The sequence below is a fragment of the Toxorhynchites rutilus genome, chromosome 2 (genome assembly GCF_029784135.1).
Source record: "Toxorhynchites rutilus septentrionalis strain SRP chromosome 2, ASM2978413v1, whole genome shotgun sequence".
Taxonomy (NCBI): Eukaryota; Metazoa; Arthropoda; class Insecta; order Diptera; family Culicidae; genus Toxorhynchites; species Toxorhynchites rutilus.
Window position 1 is genome coordinate 220922213 of NC_073745.1, and position 25520 is coordinate 220947732.

General features: G+C 38.8%; 2 protein-coding genes across 3 annotated transcripts in view; both read right to left on the reverse strand.

Annotated features, from left to right (window-relative positions):
* The window catches only part of LOC129769558 (protein still life, isoform SIF type 1), a 371458-nt gene extending 354732 nt beyond the window's left edge, over positions 1-16726 (reverse strand). The window contains exons 1-5 of the mRNA XM_055771901.1: positions 16598-16726; positions 16131-16324; positions 15941-16059; positions 15307-15505; positions 15100-15246 (exon numbers count right to left, since the gene is read on the reverse strand). Coding sequence (XP_055627876.1) covers positions 15100-15246; positions 15307-15505; positions 15941-16059; positions 16131-16324; positions 16598-16704 — 766 coding nt within the window. The 5' untranslated portion in view covers positions 16705-16726. The remainder of the gene's footprint in view (positions 1-15099; positions 15247-15306; positions 15506-15940; positions 16060-16130; positions 16325-16597) is intronic.
* Positions 16713-25520, reverse strand: part of LOC129769559 (uncharacterized) — a 73710-nt gene continuing 64902 nt past the window's right edge. For both annotated transcript variants that reach the window (XM_055771905.1, XM_055771906.1), the window contains exons 4-5: positions 16798-16915; positions 16713-16733 (exon numbers count right to left, since the gene is read on the reverse strand). In XM_055771905.1, the coding sequence (XP_055627880.1) occupies positions 16814-16915 (102 nt within the window). In that variant the 3' untranslated portion in view covers positions 16713-16733; positions 16798-16813. The remainder of the gene's footprint in view (positions 16734-16797; positions 16916-25520) is intronic.

The following is a 25520-nucleotide window of genomic DNA, read 5'->3' on the forward strand; positions in this document are numbered from 1 at the left end:
GGAAATACAGTTCAATGCTTTCTAAAACATTATCCAAAATAATAATAAAACACAAATTGATTTTTTCATCATTTGTTTGCCAGGATCTGTTGAGTATGTGAATTTGGCAGTTGTTCTGAGCTTATTGATAGTTGGGGACTTTCCTGATTATTCAATTTTCACCAATTCTTAAATTGTTTCCAGATTGAGAGTACAGTATTTTACAATTAGTTCGACATTTAGCTAATTGGACGGACATGTAATGCGACTTATTTAGTTGGACATTTTTGTAAACATAGAGATCCAAATTATGACCCCACATTGAAAGTCGACACTGTACCACTGTCATCGCAAATGTTCAATTACAGGTTAAAATCGCCTCTAATGCGACCCTGAGTGGCGCTTCGGCACGTCGCATTGAATGTAATTTACTGTACAACATGTCACAAAGCTGGATGGGAAGAAATTTTCCAACTGTGAAAGCTGTGGCGAGTGGCAACAAATCGCTAAACAGGAAGGTTTAGCCGAACAAGATGGGAATATCGAGTGATAACAAAACAATAAACTCTTTAGATTGAAGATAATTTTGTGATCCTGAAAAGGACCCTTTTTAGCCTGCATGTGAATCCAACGAGCGAACAAATCGTAATGAATGTATTTTTTTTGCCATCGCTCCCTTTTAACGCTCATTCGTTCGTCTCGTTGAACTCGCCCCTCTGGCTGAGTCTGCCGATTTGTCTCTATCCTGTGAGTGTGTACCGCTAGAGTATAAAACACGCGGACCCCAAAAAAATATCTTATTTTCTTTCAAACCGTAAACCCGTGTGGTTGTACGGCATCGGCATCGTGGACGTAACAAAGGAGGACAAGTTAAGGGAAAGGCAAAGTCCCACTCGAATCGTGCAGGTGTGCAGTGCCCTGTTGGTCGCATTCACTGATTGCTCCGCAAGGGTAACTAGGCCGATTGGATTGGTGCCGGAGCACCAGTATACCTAACAGCGATTATAGAGTTTCAGCCGTCGGAATGCTCGAGTTGGCTTGCTAATCTGCTCACGACAATCAGAAAACCCGCATCAAGAACAGAGCAGCTTCGGTTCGGCGCTCATCAAGGCAAGTGGCAGTGGTTCCAGTGAGTGGCAAAGTGTTTCTCCGGCACGTCGCATTAAATGTAATTTACTGAACAATATGTCACAAGCTGGATGGGAAGAAATTTTCCAACTGTGAAAGCTGTGGCGAGTGGCAAACGCAATAGCTAAACAGGAAGGTTTAACCGAACAAGATGGGAATATCGAGTGATAACAAAAACACAACACCAAAGGTTCTTTTCAGAACCATCAACATATTCATAAAGAGTAAACAGTAAACTAATCCATTTTTCAGGTAGATAGGTAGGTATTCACGTGGGAGAAGAAAATAAAACAATATATTTAAAATATATATTTAACAAAAGCTGTCCCCTTTGTATAGTCCTACGTCACTCCGGTTATGTCCCCGACATTACCCACCCGTCTTTTTTATTTTTAACTTTTAAGAACGAAAGATTATCTGTTTGCCGGCCTTTTGAGTTCTGATAAACATGGTGACAAAAATAAATTAGTTCAACTTAGTCATTCAATTGCACTTAACTCAAAACTGTAAACATGAGATTATGAACTTGACAAACCAAGCTGCCAAGTATGCCAACCCAGCAAACATTAAATCGTATTACTATCTTTTATCGAGCATCGAATATCTGATATTTTGGGTGGTATATGATGCGCCCAAATAGCATATACAGTAAGTTTCCTCTAATCCTCGTCATACCGAGGCACTACTCAGTGTCCCATTAGAGGTTATTTGCCTGTAATTGGACATTCACGATGATAGTGGTACAATGTCGACGTCTGGTGGCGACTTTCAATCTGGGGCCATACTTTGGGTACCAAACTCGATGTTTACAAAATATCCAATTAGAGATGAAAATGTCCAATTATTTGTGTCCCATTACAGGTCTGTCCAAATGTCGAATTAGAGGTAACTTACTGTACATGCAAGGTTATTAGGCAATACCTAATAACATAATAAGTCTGTTGTCATACGAATATACGATTCATCACTGCCATAAAAAAATGGCAGAAAATATTTAAGTAAAATGTTCGGCCCGGGGAATCACCATTTTTATATGTATATAGAACCTTTATAAACATTTATGTTTGTACAAATAGGAATTAATCAATTGACTTTTAGGGATATAAATGTTTGATATGAGTGGTGGCGACGGTTATAAAATTGCTCCGATGGGATTTGAACTCCGGTTGTTTGGATTATCAAGCCGCAGCTATCTCGTACGGCTATCTGAAATATGATTCTAGGGCAATTAAAGTTTTTACATATGATACGAAAGAGTTGCACTCGGATACTTCATTCCTGATTGTTTATTGTGCTTTAGTGGAAATATCGCAAAATTTATATAGAAATGGTTAAATAAAGTTCCTTACTACATGTTTCAAGTAATCAAATAACATGAAGTAAAAAATTTCATTCATATTTTAACAATTTAAAACTGCCTTGGGGCTTGCCTAGCAAACATTAAATCGTAAAAAAATTCGAGGGGTTGTATCCGAGACACGACCGCTTAGAACGTAGGACTACGCAATCTTTTTTCTTTTGAAATTTGATGGTTCATCATTTCGAATATTATTTGCGAATACGTCGAAATCTAATAAATAAATCTTTAGTAAAAAGTTCCGGGGACCCTGAAAAGGTTTAATGGCTTGCGTAGCTTGCGTCATTTCGAGAAGCAACGATCATTTTTTGCCTTTGCGAGAACAATACACTAATTGGTCACATGTCGCAATGCGTTTCTTTATATCAATGCACGCATTGCACTGAATATTAACGAGAGGCATCTTCCGTGCATCGCCATAGAAGACGAATGAACTCTCTGAGTTTCAAGTGTCTATAATTCAAAAGAAGAAGAAGTGCATCGCCATTCAGCAAGCATCAAACACGCGTCTAACAGATGCAGTGCTAAAAATGAAATATCGCGAGAATGACCGTTTATGAAAAATCATTTCTCGACTCTCGGTCAAAACAAAAAACCAAACACTGATGTTTAGAAGCGACCTATAATCAATTGTACTCTGCTCTTTTTTCGCCTGCTTTGCCATGACTCGGATGGTTGTGTTTATTGCAATGCCAGATGCACTTCAAGTGAAATATTCACTAGCGTTCACAGCTCGAGAGGATACATTAAACACAAAACGAGTAGAATAAGCGACCTTTGTTGTTTCGGGCACAGAAATATTCTGAGAATTTTCCTCAGAGGAGATGCAATACTTATACGCTAGCGACAGCTTACTTGCTATGCAAGGGTGGAGTTTACTTCGCAAATTTTCTCTTTTCGCTATCCCCCTTCGTTGTTTCTGTTCTAGCGGCTGCATAATTTACCCGTTATTGACAGCTCTGTTCGGGAAAGCACACAAATGGACAGAACAAATGTATGGAAAAATGGGAATTTTTCCATTTTTCATCAATTTAAACCATATACAGATTATTGTAATGTATAGCATATCAAACAAAAAAAATCTTAGAAAATTTCCAATTCGACTGGTATACAAAACGTTTAAATCAGCTCGTAGCAAAAATAGTTATTGACGTTAACTTTATTTCAGAAAAACGTGACCTGTTTTCTGATTTGGCACCCCTAATGTAAGACGTAGTCATACGTCAAAAATCTAAAATTGGAGGCGATATACATACATCTAAGACACATTACTTGTATGATGTATATAACCGGCATATGCATATGAAATTGGAGGCCATATACATGTATATTGGGGTATATGATGTAATATCAACGGTAATTGTACGATTTATTATTTTCCAGGATGTATGTATATCGCCGCCACGTTTGCAGGCGCATCATATACATGCAATTTATATTAATCATACTTGTATGTTTGTGAATACAATCCTCAAAATAAAATCATTACACTAAACCTTCGTTCCAAACAACTTATACAGTTACCAAATCACGCAATAAACATTAAGAAATGCAGGGAATCTCTTATCAATATTTGTTCAAATTTAAAAATGTGCTTAACTCCAGTTTTGTTGACAACTTTTATGTATTCAATTAAATCGTATGATAAATCATATATAAACATAAACATTCCCACCTTTCATCTTTCATTAAACACCTCGTAGTAGAAATCTGTCAGTAGTCATACACTCTCCTACGAAACATAGTGGAAAAAAATATATTCGTCGATGTAAACAAGCGGTGAAAAAGGAGACACTTTTCGACGAGTGATTTGTATGAAGTTCCACTGCCGTGGTAGCATGGTGGAGCGCATATTGAGTCGTAGTTTGGTGTAAATAACGTGCCACTCGTCTACAATATCTGATTCACACAGAGTTGCGCGGTATATTTATTTACTAATACAACCACCTGACCGGTTTATGATTGTTCACCAACACAACCACCACAACTGACACGACCAGCACGAGAAACTGTGGTTCACAGCGTCACGCGAATCGTGTCTCACGAGCGCTCTACCACCTCGCGTCATCTGGCCAATTTGCGCCGTTCTATCTATTTTCATTAGCCACAAAAACAGGTGCTAGATCGCGTCTAGATGCTCGCGCTATACGCGTCTCAATTTGCGCCTTGCCTTACGGATGGATCACGAAAAAACCGGTGTTTTCTACACTTGAAGGTCAAATCCTTGGTTTTCCAAGAATCTAACAAGGCCTACCGATGCCTCGCCTTTGTCTCATTCACATCGAAGGAAACGATCTCATTCGTGGAATCCGAAAAAATGAAGCGTTCAAGTTGCCCCGAAACGTGCGGTCCTTAATATGTTAATGAGGGACGACCCTACACAACACTCTAACATACATACAAACAGGGCAAGCCGAATTGAACCATCAAAAAGTAATTGTTTATTTGGGAACTCCGGTCATCTTAGATTTGGATTTTTCATGATCTGATGTGTTCTATCAGTCAAGCCCTTTCATTTAAAACCCATATTGATGGGGTTGTGAAAAAAATATATATGGCACCATCTTGTGGGGGCGGCCATTTTGGGTTTACATTTTTCATAAACAAAGGCTGATTTAGACGATGCCAGTCAGCGCTCCAGTTGAAGTATCCAGTGAATAGAGAACAGACACTCTGTTCAAGTTAGAGGCCAATTACTTGTTCGATACTGGTACAAATAAATTGGACAGAGTGTCTGTTCTCTGTTCACTGGATACCTCAACTAGAGTGCTGAATGGCATCGTCTAATTCAGCCTTAACTGTTCTACTAGTCAAGCCCATATTAGCTATTCAATATGGATTTATTATACAAATTATTCAAAATTTCCGAAATTCAAAAATAAAATACTCCGGATAATCGAGTCTAAAATACCGGATAATCGTATCCCGGATAATCGGGTCTCCGGATAATCGAATCCGACCTGTACTTGGGTATATGAGAGTAGAACCCGTATGAATCCGGACAAGTATGCTGCCTTTAAAAATTAAAAACTAGCTGACCCGGCAAACTTAGTCCCGCCCGAAATCAATTATCGTTATTACATCCACGTTTTCTTCCTAAGCGCACAATCGCAGAACTGTTCATTGATTGACCTTCTAATCTACCCCTTAAAATTATTTTGTACTATAAAATTTCAGTACTTCTACCGAAACTCGACATTATAATATCAGATTATTTTCAGACACAATTCTCGTGCAAGATTTTTCATCCACTTGCAAATATCATGACTGATACAGAAAATATGATAGAATGAAGACAGCCCTAAATCGGACAATTCCTTTCTCGAGTTTTGATCTTATAAACATATTCGTCTATCCATTTTTATTTATATAGATAGAAGACGATATAGGAGTGCGTTTTATCACATTAAAATCCATTCCCACTTTCGAACAAAGATCAATTTCGTTACCGCAAACATCAAATGGAATGATAACGCTTGTCAATATGTAATTGTAGAACACATGCGAATTGAATTTTTCGAATTTTCCCATTTTACTTCAGAGTTTTCCGAAACATTTCAATTTGTTTTATTGTACAAATGTTTTATTTGTATGGGAGTCTCCCTTTAGAGAAGGGGGGAGGAGTGTCGAACTACCATAGAAACGTTTATCAATCCCTAAAACCTCTATAGAGTAGTGTGGGGCAAAGCTGCGCACGGGCAAAAGTGCGCATTGGTCTTTCTGAAGCAAACGAGCATAAAAATACGATAACAGTTCGACAACATTCGTTTGATACATTATTACACCTGCAGCTCACAATATTAACATGATACATTTCATGAAGGTGGCAAAAAGTTATGAGGTCAAAAGAGTTCTGCGATGTTTCGATCTAATTTTTTCAATTTTGGGGATGACGATTTACTTACCTGAAATAACTGGAAAGTTCGAAAATACACCGTCAAGAAAACCATCATTCTATAGTAGATGATAGTGCGTATTCGTTTTTGTGAAAAAGTTCAAGAGATTTTTTTTTAAATTCGATTAATTCAAAAATTGCTTGTGGGGCAAAGGTGCTCAGTGGCTGTGGGGTAAAAGTTCGCACTAGCGTTTTGCTCTTAGAAAATTATAAAATGTTTTCAACAAAACTTTCAGCGGGACCCACAAGAAGAAAACTGAATTGAAGAAATGCACTTCAGAAATGCTCAAATGGCCCGACAGAGGCCTTGGGAGGTCTCGAAGCGTTGGATTGCGGCAGACCTCAGTATTTCTGAATCAGCTCTGAGGAAGAGGCTTATATTAGTAAGTGATTTATGATTTGAATCTTCAATTTCTTCTTCTGCTGCCTACATCAGGTTTATATGTCAAAAACAGAAATTATATACCGCGATTATAGATTACGTACATAAAAATAATTTCTGTGGGAATATGAGTGTTCGAAATGATTCATATCAATATATCAATTGGGAGTGGGACGATGTTCGCCGGGTCAGCTATTTTGTTAATAAAAATAATTCTGTTTCAAATGTTGGACATTTTCAGGTATCTTATATTGTCATTCTCCAACCACCCAAAAATTTTCACGTGATATGTTCGACCAAAAAACCCACCCATCTCCACCCATAAAACATCATACAACAACCCCCTCCTCCCCACTGGATGGTGCCTACACACTCTAGCAATGATGCTTCTCCCGCTGGTAGTGAAAAAGCATTAATTTTCGTTACAAGTCACCTCAGAAGTACAATTAAATAAGTGCGCACTTTTGTCCCGTACGGTGCGCACCTTTGCCCCCACTATGGGGCAAAAGTACGCATTTGTCATTTTGTATTAAAATGAGTTTTTGTCCAACTACAAACAAAATTCGAGAAATTATTGTACTATGTTTCGAAGGTAAATATATAGTAACAATTTGGTCAGCAAGTGAATTTTATTTGCTTTTATTTCAAGAGCTATTGGACGACAACAGTTAGGTGCGCACCTTTGCCCCGCACTACTCTAGGCTACGTTTGATACCATTTGTTTGATTAGTTCTCGAGTTGTTCAGCAAATCCCCATCCCCACTCTTCAGAGAGGGAAAAGGAGTATCTAACCACCATAGAATCATTTATTGCACCCTAAAACCTCCACATGCTAAATTTCGTTTCATTTGCTCGATTAATTCTCGAGTAATGCAGAAATTTGTGTTTCAATTGTATGGGGTCTCGAACTATCATAAGAACCTTCACCGTCCCCAAAATCCCCTACATACCAATTTTCATGTTGATCGGTTCAGTAGTTTCCGAGTCTATAAGAATCAGACAGACAGATAGACAGAAATCCATTTTTACATATATACACTGCGTTTCACAACTATAGAATGACTCATTTTTTCTGAGTTTCCAGAGATATGTAAGAAGTCGGTTGAATTGAAGTATATTGTGTTGGATATACCAACTATCTTCAATTAATAGACTGACCATTTGAACTTGATTGTTGTGTTCAGGCGCGAAGCATTCAAAAAACAAAAATTCCAGTATTTCATAACTATAGAACCAAATAGAAAAACTTTCACTCCTTTACAAAATTAACGTCAATTTGACATGAATTACAATGAGATTCTAATTCGTAGGTCATAGGCGCCACGTTGTAGTGTGTATCTCGTTCTACGCAGAGAATACTGCTCGTTCAAGCTCTTCAAATCATTCATACCGCTTGTTAGCTGCATCTACTATTCATTCATAAGTTCTTGATAGGGTTTTGATCTGGCAAACAAGCTGAGCAGTCTAAAATCTGTAGCCCTTATTCATTAAACCATGCCTTAACTTTCCGGATTTTATGATTGATGCCAAATTACCCAATTATCACGGTGTTTTTGATGCAAAATAGAAGTAAATGATTCTGAAGTACCTTATTGCACTTCTGACGGTACATTGGTGTTGATGAAAAGCTATCTGAACAAGGTCATTTTGAAAATATTTTCCTCATACCATCAAACTATCGCCTGCAAAGTTACGAGTTGGAAAAATACATGACACGTTCCGTAAGTTTTCCCACTATGAAGAAATTCTATTCAAGTTGGATTTGTTTTTATCAGAGAAGTTCTCCTGAAATAGTGAAACCCATGGCATTAGCTTCCACATGAGTTTTTGGACCCGTAGCTTTAGGAATGGTATTTTTATGGTTTGGGGACAATTTTCTCCGGAATTCCTGATTTAGATAGCTTACCATCAACACGAATGAAGAGTCAGAAGTACTTCAAAATAATTTACTGCTGTTTTTCATAAAATCCGGAAAGTCATGGCATGGTTTGATGAATAAGGGCTTCAGACATTGGACTGGTCAGTTTGTTTACCAGATCAAAACTCTATCAAGAACTTATGAGTGATGGTATGAATAGTAGATGCAGCTTACAAGCGGTATGAGTGATTTGAAGAGCTTGAACGAGCAGTATTCTCTGCGTAGAACGAGATACACACTACAACATGGCGCAGCTTGGTCAAAACCACCCCGAATGGGTTATTTGAACTGATTGAAAACTAAAGATGACCTACGAATTAGAACTTGTTGAAATTCATGTGAAATTGGCGTTAACTTTGTAAAGAACTGAGAGGTTTTCCATCTGGTTCTATAGTTATGAAACACTGGAATTTTTATTTTTCGAATGTTTCGCGCCTGAACGTCAGAGTTTCCTCTTCAGTTGGCAACCCGATTGGAACATTGGAAGCCTTGTATGGTTTTTAAGTTCAATTATTCCGGATGTTCCTTGAAGAATATGAGCAAGGTTTGGACGTGAGTCCTGATTTTATTCGCGCAATTAGTAGACTCATGTTCAACCACTACTCGTTAGATGTCATCTTCACTGAATAAACCTCGTGGACAGCAATGTGTTTCGGCCTGAATCAGTTACGATGACATGAACCATGCAGTATGGCAATGAACGGATAATCACGCCACCAAAAAGCATCTTCTGAATAACATTGAGGCCAAGGAAATTAATCATACAAGAGATATGTTGGGAACTCGCAACGTTTGCTATATCTAGTTGATTTATGTGTTTCTGTAGAGGTCTAGTATATGAATGTACTACATGGGTTGAAAAATCCCGGGATTTATAATGAAAACAATCGTTTTTTGGGCAAAGCTGTATTTATTCCTCAACATAGATTTTTCGAGGGCAATCTCGCAAGTTTCCAAAAATTCGATTCCCTTTCTGTGGTACGAAACGTCTAAGTCTTCGAAATATGCCTCTGTGCCACTTTGCACTCTGCCTATTGGACTCAGGAAGATGGTAGTGGATCTACGTTCATATATTGTCACAAAACGTCGGAAGAAGTCCATTCTTTTGGCCTTTTAGAGCGAGGTGCATCATTTCATTTGCTATACGAATGCTCGGGTAGTGACACAACTGTAGTTTGTGAACAAATAAACGAAATGTTATGAAACTTCACACATAAGTGATTGACAGATGAACCACTCGGAATGAATCTGGTTCATCTTTAGTGGCCTGTTCAGCCGATGTAGTATTTCCATTTTGTTGTTCTTTTTCTTCATTCATTCGTTTGTTTTGTTCCCTTGTTTTATCGCCCCCTACAGTCGATAGCCATTCGCACTCTAGACCCTGGACCTAACGCATAACCGTTAAGTGATGGTGGCTACTCTTTGCAGAGACAACATTAACCGATTTCCGTATTCCTCATATCACCAGTTCTTCAAAAATGCAACCCTTTTTAATCTCGAGTAAACCGCGATAAATCGGTCGAATCCTACTAAAAACAATAAGTATGGGTATCGGGTATTCAGTGATGAATTCATCACAGTGATGAATATCCGATAAAGTAAATGATTCTGGTTTGTCCGCTTTTTTGAATGCTCTAATTCAGCGCACCTGTGTCAAATCAGGTATCCGAATGTTCCAAAACATATAAATAAAATTGTCTTTTTCATGGTTTACAGTAGTTTTATAGTATATTTTTACGGATTGACATGTTTTAAAGGATTTTAAAATCCACATTCTATTGGTGTCAATGCGCTCCTCATTTGAGCTAACTTCTAATCAATCACCAGATGATTATTTAGCTCGTATTCAGACCTTTTCTGGATTATAACACTTACAAATATTGTAAACATCATGCTTGTATACCATTTGTATCAGATTTACATAGCTAAACCATGTAATTAACGCATTTCGATGACCTCAATTCTGATCATGAGTTGTCAGATTTACTAATGTTGTTTTTTCCACAAGATTTCTATGGCAACCGCTTGGCGCGCTGCAGTTTGTTTATGGTGTCCTTCACGCATAAAGGGTGTGTCACATCAAATTGCATCACGGAAAAAAACGCTGTAGAAATTTAATTTTTAGGAATTATATCTTCAGCTTTCGCTTATAATCAGATAAGAGTGTATAGATCACATTGGCCATGCTTCACTGTCAATTTTTCGTAAATTTGGAAAAATGTCGTCGAACGAAAAAGAGCGTCGTGAATTAATCCTGCGCACTCATTTCGAGAATCCGGAGTTGTCACATCGGGACATCGGTAAGATGCTGGGAATCGTCCAATCCACGGTCAGCAGAGTACTAAAACGATACTTCGAGAACCTAACCATCGACCGGAAGGTGAAGAACGGCAAAAATGGATGCTCCGTCAGTGAAAAAGATCACATGCGCGTAGTTAAGCAGTTTAGACGTGATCCGAGAAGTTCGGTCCGGGATGTCGCCAATAAGCTGAATTTGTGAAGTTCATTCGTCCAGCGGACCAAGCAGCGGGAGGGCCTGCGTACATACAAGGTTCAGAAGGCTCCTAACCGCGACGAAAGGCAAAACATGGTGGGAAAGACGCGAGCCCGGAAGCTGTACACCGAAATGCTGATGAAGCCGCATTGCCTGGTAATGGACGACGAAACCTACGTCAAAGCGGACTTTCGTCAGCTGCCGGGCCTGTTGTTCTTCTCCGCAGAGGACAAATTCAGCGTTCCGGAGGAGATTCGCAAGCAGAAACTATCCGAGTTTGCCAAAAAGTACATGGTGTGGCAAGTGATCTGCTCTTGCGGAAAGCGGAGCGCCCCCTTCGTGATGACCGGCACGGTAAACGGGCAGGTTTACCTTAAGGAGTGCATACAGAAGCGCTTACTACCACTATTGAAGCAGCACGAGGGCCCGACCATCTTCTGGCCGGATCTCGCTTCGTGCTACTATTCAAAGGACGTGTTGGAGTGGTACGAAGCCAACGGGGTCACCTTCGTGCCAAAGGAAATGAACCCGCCCAACGCGCCGGAGCTTCGCCCAATAGAGAAATATTGGGCGATTATGAAGTAGGCCCTCCGGAAGAACCCAAAAGTTGTCAAATCGGAGGTGGACTTCAAGAGAAAATGGATCTCTGTTAAAAAAAAACTACAACCTGACGTTGTACAGAACCTTATGGACGGGGTAAAGAGGAAGGTGCGAGCATACGGGCTTGGGCTCGAAGTATGAATAAAAAGAAAATGCCAAAAGTTGTTTAATAGTTTTTATTTTACTGTCTAAAACTTTCAAAAGGATCGGTCTACTGGGCGAATTTCTACAGCGTTTTTTCCGTGATGCAATTTGATGTGACACACCCTTTAGCAGAAATAAAGTTTCTCTGTGTTGAGTGTTGAGGAGAACAATGCACAAGGAAAGGCAATATTCTGAAGAAAGCCTAAATTATGAATGGCTCAATATGATGACAGCAAACTAAAGCAATGAGAAATGCAACATCTACTTCGATTTTTTTCATTCAAAAATGGTGATTTCTAAAACCGGACAAACCATGATCATTTTTTGGACAAACCATTTTCATAGTTTCTCTTTGAGGAAAATCGTAAAATAATATAAAAAAAACCTGAAATGTTTCAAAAACGAATGGTTCAGATTTTCGGCAATATTCCAGGTGTGGAAATATACTTTGATGACTTATCAATAGCAGGCACAGATTACGATGACCATGACAGAATTCTAGCCATTGTACTTGACCGGGCTCGAAGAAATAATATCACGATAAAATAAAGTATCGAACTGGTAAGATTAAATTCATGGGTCACATCATATCGGAGGGCAAGGTTAAACCAGATCAGTCGTATATTCGAGCCATTGTTGAAATGCCCAAGCCACAGAACAAATCGGATGTACTTAGACTTTTGGGGTTGCTGAAATATCTTGGAAAATTCATTCCGAATCTGTCCCAACGCACTACGGCGTTGCTGACCTTGACTCACAATGACGTTGAGTGGAAATGGACTGAAGAACATGACATTGAATTGGAGAGTTTACTTAACACTGTAAGCTCTACACCCATTTTGGCTATATTTGATCCCAATATCCCAATTGTGATTTAGACAGACAGTTCTAAGGGCGGTCTAGGCAGTGTTATAATACAAAATGGTTTACCAGTTGCATATGCTTCTCGAACATTGTCCAAATCAGAACAAAAATTGTCACAAATAGAGAAAGAACTCTTGGCGATAGTGTTCGCTTGTGAACGCTTTCACTATTTCCTTTACGGACGTAATTTCCCTGTTCAATCAGACCATAAGCCACTCGAGTCGTTAGTCCGTCGTGATATGGACGATGTCACTCCTCGTTTACAACGCATGTTCATGTACTTGTTGAAGTACCCTGGTTTGTGCATAACTTATACACCAGGGAAAGACATGTTAATTGCTGATTGTTTATCCCGTGCTCCACTTACCGATGAAAATGATTTTAAAAAGGAAAACGACGAGCGGTATCAACGAGTAGTAGGGTATGTTGAAAAGGGTTGGCCTTCGTACCATCAGCTGGATGACTTGAGTCAATTATTCCACATGTATCGTAACTGTTTGCACCATGAGAATGGTTTACTGTTTAAGGATCATCGTCTGGTAATCCCCACGGCATTACAAAAACTTATTTCGAAGTATGTAACCATTGGAATAGAAACGACACTGGCACGGGCCCGGAGTCTGTATTTCTGGCCAGGTATGACAACCGATATAACAGAATTGATTAAAAACTGTGACATTTGTGAAAAGTTCACACGTAATCTTCAAAAAGAGCCGTTGATTCAAGAGACTCCTCCACAATATCCTTTCCACCGTGTAGGTACAGACCTCTTCGAATATGCTGGAATAGACTACCTAGTTGTGATGGATGCTTATTCTGGTTATGTTCTTGCTGAAACGTTGCGTGAAAAATCTGCTCGTCACGTTGATGACATATTGGATCGAATGTTTCTCCGACACGGATACCCTACCCAAATAAGATGTGATAATGTTCCTTTCAATTCTTCTGCCTTTGCAGAATATGCTAATCGATGTAATGTCGAGTTCGTTTTCTCAAGCCCACGATTCCCACAAAGCAATGGTTTAGCTGAAAAAGGAGTAGCTATAGCTAAGAATATTCTAAAACGATGCTATGAGATGAACAGATGAACGTGAGAGTTTCCAGTATCGCTTGTTGGAATACAATACTAGTCCAGTTGCCTCGATGGGTCTCACACCAGCCCAGTTGTTTTTCGGTCGTCAATTGAAAACGCGCCTTCCGATTGCCAGTGAACTTTTAAGAAAAAATAGCGTGAGTGAAACAGACATTACAAATAGATTAGATCGGAAACGTATGAATCAGAAACGTTACTTTGATCGTTCAGCTAGGCAACATCCGGTTCTAAACGTAGGTGAAAAGATTCTCTTTAAGAAAAACGGAAAGGAATGGAAGTACGGGGAAATAGTTCGGCAGGTAAACAATCGTTCGTATATAGTAAGGGATTGTTTTGGAAACTATTTCCGCAGGAACAGGCGGTTTCTAACACGGTCTCAAAATTCGGGTTTCGATTCTAGTGAGCTAATGTACGAGGACCACATTCAGAGACAGTTAAATCAAGCAAATAACACTTTAAATAACTCTATCCCTTTCGTTCCCACTCAGATTGCTCATGACCAAGAATATCCTTCATCATTTGTGGATTTCCCAACGATATATCGACCATATGCTGAAATATCTGATTCGTCGCTATATTATGATGCTAACACTGACTCCGACAGCTCATCGGAGTTTTCACAAGGTCTTGATCCTTACAACAGCTCCGCTTCAATGACCATTAGTCCACCGGTACGTGAAGGCCTTAGAGTCCCATATACCACCAGAAGTGGTAGAGTATCAAGACCTCCTAACAAACTTAATATCTGATTTATAAACTCAATGTTGTTGAATAATCCTCTCCTCATTATCCCCATCCATCCTATCCCAAAAAACAAAACATTGTGTCACATTAACCTCGAGTAAGCCGCGAGTAATCGGCCCCATTCTACTAACCTAGATGTAACTTATTTTTGTTAAATGAAGAAAGCGTGTAAGAAGATTGTTATTATTTAAAACTGGCCACACTTGCCTTTCTAGAGTAGTGTTATTTGTGTGCACATTAAGGCAGTTCAAATTAGTTGCTTGCCCCGCGAGGACGTGTTTATATTAATAAAGTGCTTATAAACTGAACACTTATTGTAGGTTTATTCCTGATTATCCGATGCCTGTTACACCTTACGGTAGTATTAGCAACTAGAGACTTGGGGCTTCTCAATAAGTTCAAACTCGTAATCGATTTGCATTTACTAGTTGCGTCAAAACACCCTAAATCGGACAAACCAAGATCATTTACCCTACATTAAAAAACAAAACTGAAACGTACCTTGCGTGTTGATGGCGGTTCCCTGAGTAGTGTTAGCTCCGACGTTGTCGTACAGCGAGGTGCTGGATGTGGCCGTGGCAATCTTCTCATTCCTGAGTGTGTCTGTTTCCGTGGCACGATTGGTAGCCCGGGGCAGTGTCGACGATCCTACAAGAGAGTCGGAAGTTACATCCTCTCGCACAACGCTCTTGCCACGAGACTACTCACCTCGATAGCGCGGATCCTGGGCCCGGATGCGTGCGTACTGCTCGGCGGTCATACAGGTGCACTGCGGTTCGCGGGCCCTCGATGGACTGGCCGGGGTGCTGAGGGGTTTTCTTTTCGTTTTTACCTTGCCCTTCCCGGGTGGATCAAGTTTTAGTGAATAGCTTGAGGAGGCCTTTCGTGAAAATTTGAAAGAAGGCGACTGTAAAACGTCGCACTATTATTAGGGTAAATGAATGATTACGCGGGGACGGCGGTGTCAAATGTGAGACGATAGATCACAGCGTCGACTAGGGAACGTGACTAGCGAGTTGTGAGAGAGGTAGCTTGGGATGGGGAGTTCGGGTGTTAAGCGGTTCCATGTGCGGTGTTTAATATATTTTTTTAATTTAATTATGTTATTTTACTTTTATTGAACATCGAATAATAGTGCAACATTTTAAAATCGATTCGATTTATAGAATTTGGAAAATTAGATGATTGATTTTCATGGGAGACAGGGGATTCGGTGGCTTACAAGGTCCTAAATGCTAAAAGGAACATATATCTCAGAGAGTGTACACAAAACAATGGTTAGATTTATTCTTAGAGAAGAGAGTGTTTGGTAGAGATTTGACAACGCCAAATTAATACTTACACAACACTCGCGGAATTGTTTGGCATCAATAGGAGAAGTAAAGTTTAGGCCCCAGGTGTCGCTAGTCATCGGATCTTTCCAGTAGACGAAACATTCTGACGCCTGACCGATTCGTGTTCCTGGAAACATTACAATCGATTGTTATTATTTTTTTTTTTCAATATGGAATTAGTTTAGTTTGTTCAATAACCTGGTTGAATTAGTCGCACGTCGAGAATTTTGTCCACCTGGCTGTTGTACGCGGTGATGTGGAAGATACATTCGGGCGAATCTTGGATGCAGGTGATGTTGACAGGAACTAGATCTTCGGAAACTTGTTGCCATTTGACGGTACCAGCGCCGCTGGCCGAAACGTGGAACACTTCCGCCCACAACCTAAATACACTAGATAGAGTTAGGAAAGCACAGAGAAACCAATTGGGCGAGCAATGAAACCACGGTGCGATCGTTTGAAACAGCTATTGTGGTGAGATTTGCTTCTATGCGCATACATTCAAGATCAACTATCAAGCATAAGCATTTGGGGAATAAAAAGCGATTACGATTGAACTCATGGTTTCGTTTTTTATGTTTCATTCAACAGTGACCAAACATAAGCGAAGAAACATTGAAAATCCTTGGAAATCAAGAGGGTCTTTAAACAAACAATAAACGTACCTCAGGAGATGACCGTCCCGTCTACGTGATGCTTGCCACGGTGAATCTTCATACCGATATGCTTTACGTATGAGAGGCGCACAAGAACAGCTCAATTTGTTACCCATTGCGCAACTTGGGCAGCCAGCCTGTCCTCCTGTTATGTTTGATAAAAATGTTAATAATGTGTATCCAACCAATATCATTCCAGGTGTCGTTACCTGAGGTTCCTTGCTGTCACCACATCCCACTTACATCGGCCCGAGAAAGTGCTTGGCCTCGATTCAGCGACTGCGATCGCTGGTTATGTCTGTGGCTGTAGTGACGGCTGCTGCCACGCTACATTTGTTCAAGACGGATGGGAAACAATGGAAATAATGTCGTTACAATTTTGGTAATAAGTGTACAAAGCGTGGTCGGGTATATGTGCAAGGAAGTGGGTGGACTAGTGTAAGTAGGATTTTCACAACAAGTTGAGCGGGAATTGTTTGTCTTAGTTTTTTTTTTGCTTATGTTTCAAACATATCTGATTCCGAAAAGAAATGGTGCAATAGCAAACTCAATCAGTATCGCACGGCATCAATTACATAAATTTAAAAAGACGATAATCATACGCCTCATTCATCAAGCAACCTGGCAACTGTAGAGTAGTGCAGGGCAATGGTGCGCACGGGGCAAAAGTGCGAATTGGCCTTTTTGAAGCAAACGAGCATAAAAATTCGACAACAGTATATTCGTTTGATACATTATTACACCAGCAGCTCACACATATAAACAAGATACATTTCATGAAGGTGACATAAAGTTATGAGGTAAGAGGAGTTTTACGATGTTTTGATCTACTTTTTTCAGTTTTTGAGATGACGGTATATTATACTTACCTCAAATAACCGGAAAGTTCTAAAATACACTGTCAAGGAAACCTCCATTCTATAGTAGATGATAGTGCGTACTCGTTTTTGTAAAAAAGTTCAAAACTTTTTTTTTTAATTCGATTAGTTCAAAAATTGCTTGTGGGGCAAAGGTGCGTAGTGGCTGTGGGGTAAAAGTTCGCACTAGCGTTTTTGCCTTGAAAAAAAAATTATAAAATGTTTTCAACCAAATTTTTAACGGGACCCACAAGAAGAAAACTGATTTGAAGAAATGCACTCCAGAGATGCTCAAATGGCCCGACAGAGGCTTCGTGAGAGAGTCTTGAAGCGTCGGATTACGGCAGACCTCGGGATTTCTGAATCAGCTCTAAGGAAGAGGCTCATATAAGTCCTGTCAGAGATGTATTGTTTTTCGTGATTCAGCAATTTTAAATTGTATGAATACTATACTGTTAGACATATGACCTAATAAATAATAATGAACACTGAATCATATTGTCATTGAAATTTAAAAAAAGTAGTGAGTGAACTATCACATTCGAGCAATTCCAAATGAAATCGACAAATGACAAAACTTGAGTATTTTTGATTCGAATGAAAGTGTGTATTCCGTTTGGGTTGGAGGAAATATGAGTTTTCCACAGCATTTGGGATTTTTTTGACTCAAGCGTAACTTTTGAAACGGGCGTATCGATTTGAGAAATCTTTGATAATTTATATCTCAAAAACTATGAGTCGTACTGAAATAGTGTCTAAGAAAGAGTTATAGGGTATTGATATCTAAACATGAAAAAATATACACTGAGAAAAAAAATTAGTACTCTTTTTTTTATTTACAAAAAAAAACTTTAATTTGCATTATCCAAAATACATATTTTTAATTTTTTTTAAAAATTTTTTCATGAAAAATAGTAGTCATGCAGATAATTTAAAAATGGGCCCAAGATGGTAAAACTATTTTTGACGAACTTTGTGGAACATCGAATATTTAGGAATTTTCGAAACTTCAAATTTTTGTATGTTAACAATCCTTTTTAGCCACAAATTATGAATCCTGATGCGATTTAAAACAAAAAAGGTTATTATCAATCTCCTTCTAAATGTAGCCATTCTCGAAATATTTAAAAAAAGTATTTCTAATTTATTGCCTTTTTTATAGTAAATAATCCCTTTTAATATGTTTGTCGTGTTATACCGTTATGTTCATGAAATTTTATGAATTTTCTTATAATTTCCAACAATTTACGTAACTCCTAAACATATGTCTTTACCCTAACGATGTATTTGGAAAAATTGTTGGAAATTATAAGCGAATTCATAAAATCTCATGAACATGATGGTATAACACGACAAACATATTTAAAGGGCATGTTTACTATTACAAAGACAATAAATTACAAATATTTTTTTAAATGAGGGGCTTAGAATGAAAGGGGTGTAAGTGATTTGATCGATTTCTCTACATCGACTCTCTCTTTTGGTCATAACTTAGCTGCAAACTCATTCCCAGCTGAATTTGACGATGTGGAAGATAGGTCAAAACCTATAGGTCTATCGGATTCTACAGCAAACTCAAATTGGAACGTTTTTGCAGTTAAATTATTAATCAAAGAAAATGTTGACGAAGAGAAATCGATCAAGTCACTTACACCCCTTGCATTCTAAGCCCCTCAAATATCTCGAGAATGGCTACATTTAGAAGGAGATTGATAATAACCTTTTTTGTTTTAAATCACATCAAGACTCATAATTTGTGGCTAAAAATGATTGCTAACATACAAAAATTCGAAATTTCGAAAATTCCTAAAAATTCGATGTTCCACAAATTTTGTCAAAAATAGTTTTACCATCTTGGGCCCATTTTTTAAATTTTCTACATGACCCTAGAATTTCAAAAAGTTACCCCATACAAAATGTTCACCTCCTCGAAAACCCCTATGCACCCTATGCAAAATTTCGGCTCAATCAGGCTTAACCCATTTTAGGCCAATTGTTCGAAAAATCGAACAGCAACTTTGTTCATTTTTCATATCTTTGGAAAGCAACCATATGGTAATGTTTTTGCACCAAAGGATAGCTTAATTTATTAGCTATTACTTACTATAAAGGTCATTCAATTTTGTAGAACTTTATTGGCAATGAATGAAAGCAAGTATGTTTGGAAGGTGTTTTCAATTTCAATTAAAAAACCCAATAAAATGCAAAAATATGTCAACTTATCTACAGTATTACTTTGATGAAAGAACATACATTGTGATATAGGGCAGGAATCATTCGATTGAGCCTCCTACAAGAAACTAACGGCCGAGAAAATTGAGTGTTTGAAAGATCGAACGTTGGCAATAACCAACATTTTTCTCTGCTGAATGAATACCAACACATTTAACCTCCGCAGCGCATTTTGGCTGGTTTTTCAATTGTGAATGTTTGCAAATATCGATTAATTTAGCAAATATTATTGAAAATCTGTACGATTTTTTGTCCGTAATAACCTTAAGTGATTACGGCCCATGTGTTCGTGTGTGCTGGAACTGGAGAAAATGATCAGTGCGTGTAACGAGGATTCTAATGAGATTGCTGGTGTGAATATTCTTCCGCCGGACCGAATAATAACTACCCGATTCTCAATGCCTCTTTTCCGGGAAAATGGAAAATGGGAAAAAATAATTCTTGAACATTGGGGTTTCTTTAGCATCAATAATCAAAATTACACAAATGGTTTTTGTCAAAAAAATATTTTTTACAGCTTGGTTGTTAATGGGTTCAACCTTTCTCTACGAGTGTTGTCTATAGACGACATCAGGGTGATACTGCACATTGATTACACCAGCGCGGTATGCATACTTTTCCACGCAATGCTCCGAACAGCGGGAGCACACTGCCGTATTAAAAGGGTTAAGGGAGAGTGACGCAAAGCGATAAAAGTTTGAGTTTTTTGAAAATCAAAAATTGCCCAATCGGGGTTTTTAAAAAAAAATTATGCAAAAAAAATTTTGTAACCCACAATTTCCAGTGCTTTCCGGTTTTCAAACAACTTAAATTTTAACACCTGCGACACTAGTAAATGAGGGTCCGATTGAGCTAATATTTTGCATTGGGTATTTTATCGTGTAAATCAACATTTCGCATGAAGTTCCATATGAAAAATCGAGATGACCATTTTCATTCGCACCCTAAACCATACGTTTTGCCTCGTATTCCGAAAAAAAAGACCATTTGACATCTTTTTTTTTTGTAAGCCCCGATTTCCTTTACAACCTCCTTGGGTGATTTTTCTATTTCCGAAAAACTCAAACTTTAACCGCTTTGTTCCACTCTCCCTAAAGGGGGGACCCTAGGGTGCCAATGAAAATTGTCATCTCTAATTTCGAAAAGTTACCCCATACAAATGTTCACCACCTCGAAGAAACACCCTATGCAAAATATCAGCTCAATCGGACTGAAGGGAGAGTAGCGCAAAGCGGCCAAATTTTGAGTTTTATAAAAATCGTAAAATCACCCAAGGAAATTTTTTTTTTTTTTTTTTTTTTATCTGTATTATAGTGATTTTCAACTCATTTGGCTGGTTCGTCACTTTTTACTTCCATTTTTGGAAGAATGTCGGGAGTGAAAATTGAACTCGTGACCTTTAGCGTGAGAGGCATGGATGTTACCACTACGCCAGATCGCCTCCACCCAAGGAAATCGGAAATCGGAGTTTTCGAAAAAAAAAAATTTGATGCCAAATCTCTTAGAATTGCATGAAACGGCGAAATCTAGTGTTATCTCGAAAATATTTTTTGTCAAAAATCGACAATTTGGGACTTCTTTTTTTCGGAATACGAGTCAAAACGTATGGTTTTGGGTATCAATAAAAATAGTTATCTCGATTTTTGATTCGGAACTAGCTGCAAAATGTTGATTTGCACGATAATATACCCTATGCAAAATATAAGCTCATTCGAACTTCATTTCTTAGTGTCACAGGCGTTAAAATTTGAGTTTTTATGAAAAACGAAAGATCACCGAAAATCGGAGTTTTCAGAAAAATTGTTATTGCCAAATGTCTTGAAATTAAATTACTAGTCGAGATTAACTGTTATCCCGACGAAAAATTTGGTCAAATAATTTTTTTTTGCGTTGGGTTGTTTTTCCGTCTGAAAAGTCGGTTTTTAACAAACAAAAAGAAACATTTTCTTGAGATATCTGTAAATCTCGGCGTGTCATGCAATTTTAAGACATTTGGCATCAAAAAAAAAAAAGTTGAAAATCCCGATTTCCGGTGACTTTTTGGTATTCAAAAAACTCAAATTTTAACGTCTGCAACACTAATAAATGCAGTTCGAATGAGCTAATATTTTGCATAGGGTATATTATCGTGCAATTCAACATTTCGCAACAAGCTCCGAATGGAAAATCGAGATAACTCTAAGACATAAGAGAAAATTCTAAGACATTTGGCATCAAAAATTTTTTTTCGAAAACCCCGATTTCCTTTACTCCCCCCTTGGGTGATTTTACGATTTTTATAAAACTCAAGCATTGGCCGCTTTGCGCTACTCTCCCTTCAGTCCGATTGAGCTGATATTTTGCATATGGTGTTTTTTCGAGGTGGTGAACATTTTGTATGGGGTAACTTTTTGAAATTTTAGGGTCGATTTTTTTCCCATACATTCATTGGCACCCTAGGGGACCCCTATCTGTAAGTCGAAAAATATAGAATTTTCTTGTTTTTTTTTTCGAATATTGAGAATAGAGTGAAGTATTTGGGTTATTATTTAAGGTATATTTAAAGATGTATTTTTCATTCTTAGAGTGCACCAATGATGATTATTGAATGGTGATTATTGACAGCGTAGCGTAGATGCTGTCTGAAAATTGGTACTTTGCTGGTGGTACCGGTTCTGAAGCAACGGAGTGTCGCAGAACGAATTCCAATGAATATTTTGAAAATTTAGGACAATACTAAAGCGTTACATAGAAATCACTGTTTAGAAGCTCATAAAAAAAAAATAAAAAATGAGATATCAAAGAACGGCTATGTGACGGCCCTCCGGCTTTGTTCATGCGGCCCGCAGCCTGTTTTAAAAATGATGAATTTCTGAGATCTGAATGATTGAACGAATATAGTTACAAATTTGTTCAAACTGAGTAAAAATAACTGAGTAATTCTTGTTAACCATATGTATCCAAGCTGATCATTCACTGTTTTCTATCCCATTTTTCTATGATAATTCAATCTACTGATAGTTGTTCTTGATAGTACTCAATGGACCATTTCGCGCTTTTGGTGCTGTTCTGCTCACACTTACATTAATTCATGCGAGTAACTGCAGTAACTGCTACCAATGTTGATTCTCATGTATTAACCATTTTAATCTGTACCAGAAGGGGAAAAAATCTTTCTCATCTGTGCTTTTTCTTCAAAAAATCTGTATCAAAAATCTGTACCATTGGAATTATTCATTGTAGAGAAAAATCATGAAACATGAAAAAATACTCATTTTTTTTACTAGAAAATACGTCTCCATCTAACGAGAAGACGGTCCAAACCGCCAAGGTGACGCAATCCGAGTTGAATTCAATGTACATTAACATTTGCTAGCCTCGAATCACTCGTGCATTTGATGATGCTTATACATATTCCTTCTAAATTTAGATTGCGTACAATCATTCAATAAAATTTTCGAGAGAAGTTTTACACGCGGAAACACGCGGGGGTCTTATTTTCGCTGTGTAATTCCGAGGAAGAATCCATTCCTTCTCAAGCGTTAATAATCCTGCTCCGGATCAACGATGATTCCAGTTGTCGGAGCTTGAAGAGTGGGTTCTATTTGCGCTGGGTATTTCCGAGGAGGAATCGATTCCCCCTTTGAACGTTAATAATTCTTTTCCGGCTAAACGAAGTGGTATGATAATCACTTTATTCGAAAGATGAAACGTCTAAGATTTATATGCTTGTTACTTATTGGTTGCTAAGTGAGCGTTAGTCCTACGTCCACCTTGCGGTTATATCAAAGATATAACCCGCTTCTAGTTTTTCGAATGAAAAGTTACCCCTTCCTATTTGATGATAAATAATTTAATAAATAATTATCGCATCGCAAACGGATGGGTAATTTTGAAAACTCCATCAAAAATTCTATAAAATTAATTTTATTTATTTATTTATTTATTTATTTACTAGTCTTCGAAATTGATCGTACAGACAGATTAGCTTATTCTATTTTTAAATACGTTCTTGGAAACGGTAAAATCAAAATTACTAAACACTTCGTTAAAACGGCAACAACATACATCAAACGGGTTGTTCTGTCCAAAGATAGTACGATGCATTGGTAGACGGAGGAAAGCTGCACGCCGCGTTGTTCTGGCCGGAATATTGATGTTAATGTTTCCCAACAGTATCGAGCAGTCCACGTTGTCGTTGAAGATATCGAAAACAAACAGCCGCTGCAATAGAATCCGTCTACTCGCCAAGCTCTGAAGTTGTATCAGAGCACAACGTTGCTCGTACGGTGGCAGCCGAACAGAATCATTCCACGGTAGCAAGCGAAACGCATATCGAAGAAAGTTTCGTTGAATTCGCTCAATTCGGTTCACCTGAACGGCATGATATGGCGCCCACACGAGCACACCATATTCAAGTACACTGCGTACCAGCGCGCAAAAGAGTGTCTTCAGGCAATATACATCTTTAAACTGCTGCGTGTTCCGTTTTACGAAGCCAAGCATCGAGTATGCTTTGGCTGTTGTGGCTGCTATGTGCTGAGCAAAATTCAGCCTACTATCGAGTAGCACACCGAGGTCCTTGACAGTGCTGACTCTGACGATGCTCGTTGTGGACATTCTGTAGTCAAAGACCGTTTGATTTCTTGTCCGACAGAATGAGATTATATTGCATTTTCTTGTGTTGACCTCCATTCCGTTTAGCTCACACCAGTTCAGCAACGCATCAATGTCAGCTTGGATGGCACAGCACTCAACTACTGATGAGACTACACGGTAGAATTTCAGATCGTCGGCGTACATTATTTTCGGAGAATTGATGGAATGGCAGAGATCGTTGGCGAATAGCACAAATATAAGAGGGCCTAGGTGACTGCCTTGAGGTACACCGGACGTGATGTCAAAAGGGACCGAGCTAACTCCATCAATGCGTACGTAAGCCCGACGTTCGGTGAGGTAGGAAAGAATCCAGCGAGTCAGCCAAGCGGGTAGGCCCATTCTGCACAATTTGTCCACCGCAAGAGAATGTGGAACTCTATCAAACGCTTTGGTGAAATCGATATAGATGGCATCAATTTGCTGACGATTTTCCATAGCGGCGACCAACGAAGAGATATAAACCATCAGGTTTGTTGTGGTCGAGCGTTTTCGTACGAAACCATGCTGGTGCTCGGAAATGATTCGATGCACGTGCGGGTAAAGCAAATCGTGGATGAGACTTTCGAAGGCTTTCGGCAAACAACTCAAAATAGAGATGCCACGGTAGTTCTCGACGTCGTGTATACTGCCAGATTTATGTATGGGAGTGACAGCCGCAGTTTTCCACAAGCTTGGGAAAATACCCTCCTTAATGGAACGATTGAAGAGGATGGTAGTGGGAACGGTAAGCGAGTCGGCGCAATTTTTGATAAAAAGCGGAGATAGTCGGTCTGGTCCCGCGCCCTTGGTAGCATCTAGTCCCTGCAGTTTGTCCAGCACATCGCCGACAGAAAAGTTGAAAGACGCCATATTAAAATCATATCGAGGCAAACTGTCTAGATACGCTTCAGACGAAGGTATTCGGTTTTTACTTAGCACACTGCTAAAGAAAGAGGAAAACAAGTTTGCCGAGTCGAGTGGAGTCTCGGCTGAAATCCCATTGTAGAAGACATGATGAGGAATTCCATTTGCCTGCTTTCGACTTTTCACGTACGACCAGAACGATTTGGGATCTTGTTTGATACTGTCTTCTGTGCGACGAATGTAGCTATTAAAGCATCGCGCATGTAAAGAATTATATTCGCTCTCTAAGTCACGTAGCTCAACCTTGCACAGTTCACTTCTCGACCGAAAATAACGTTTCCTGGCTTTGCGAAGACGATTTC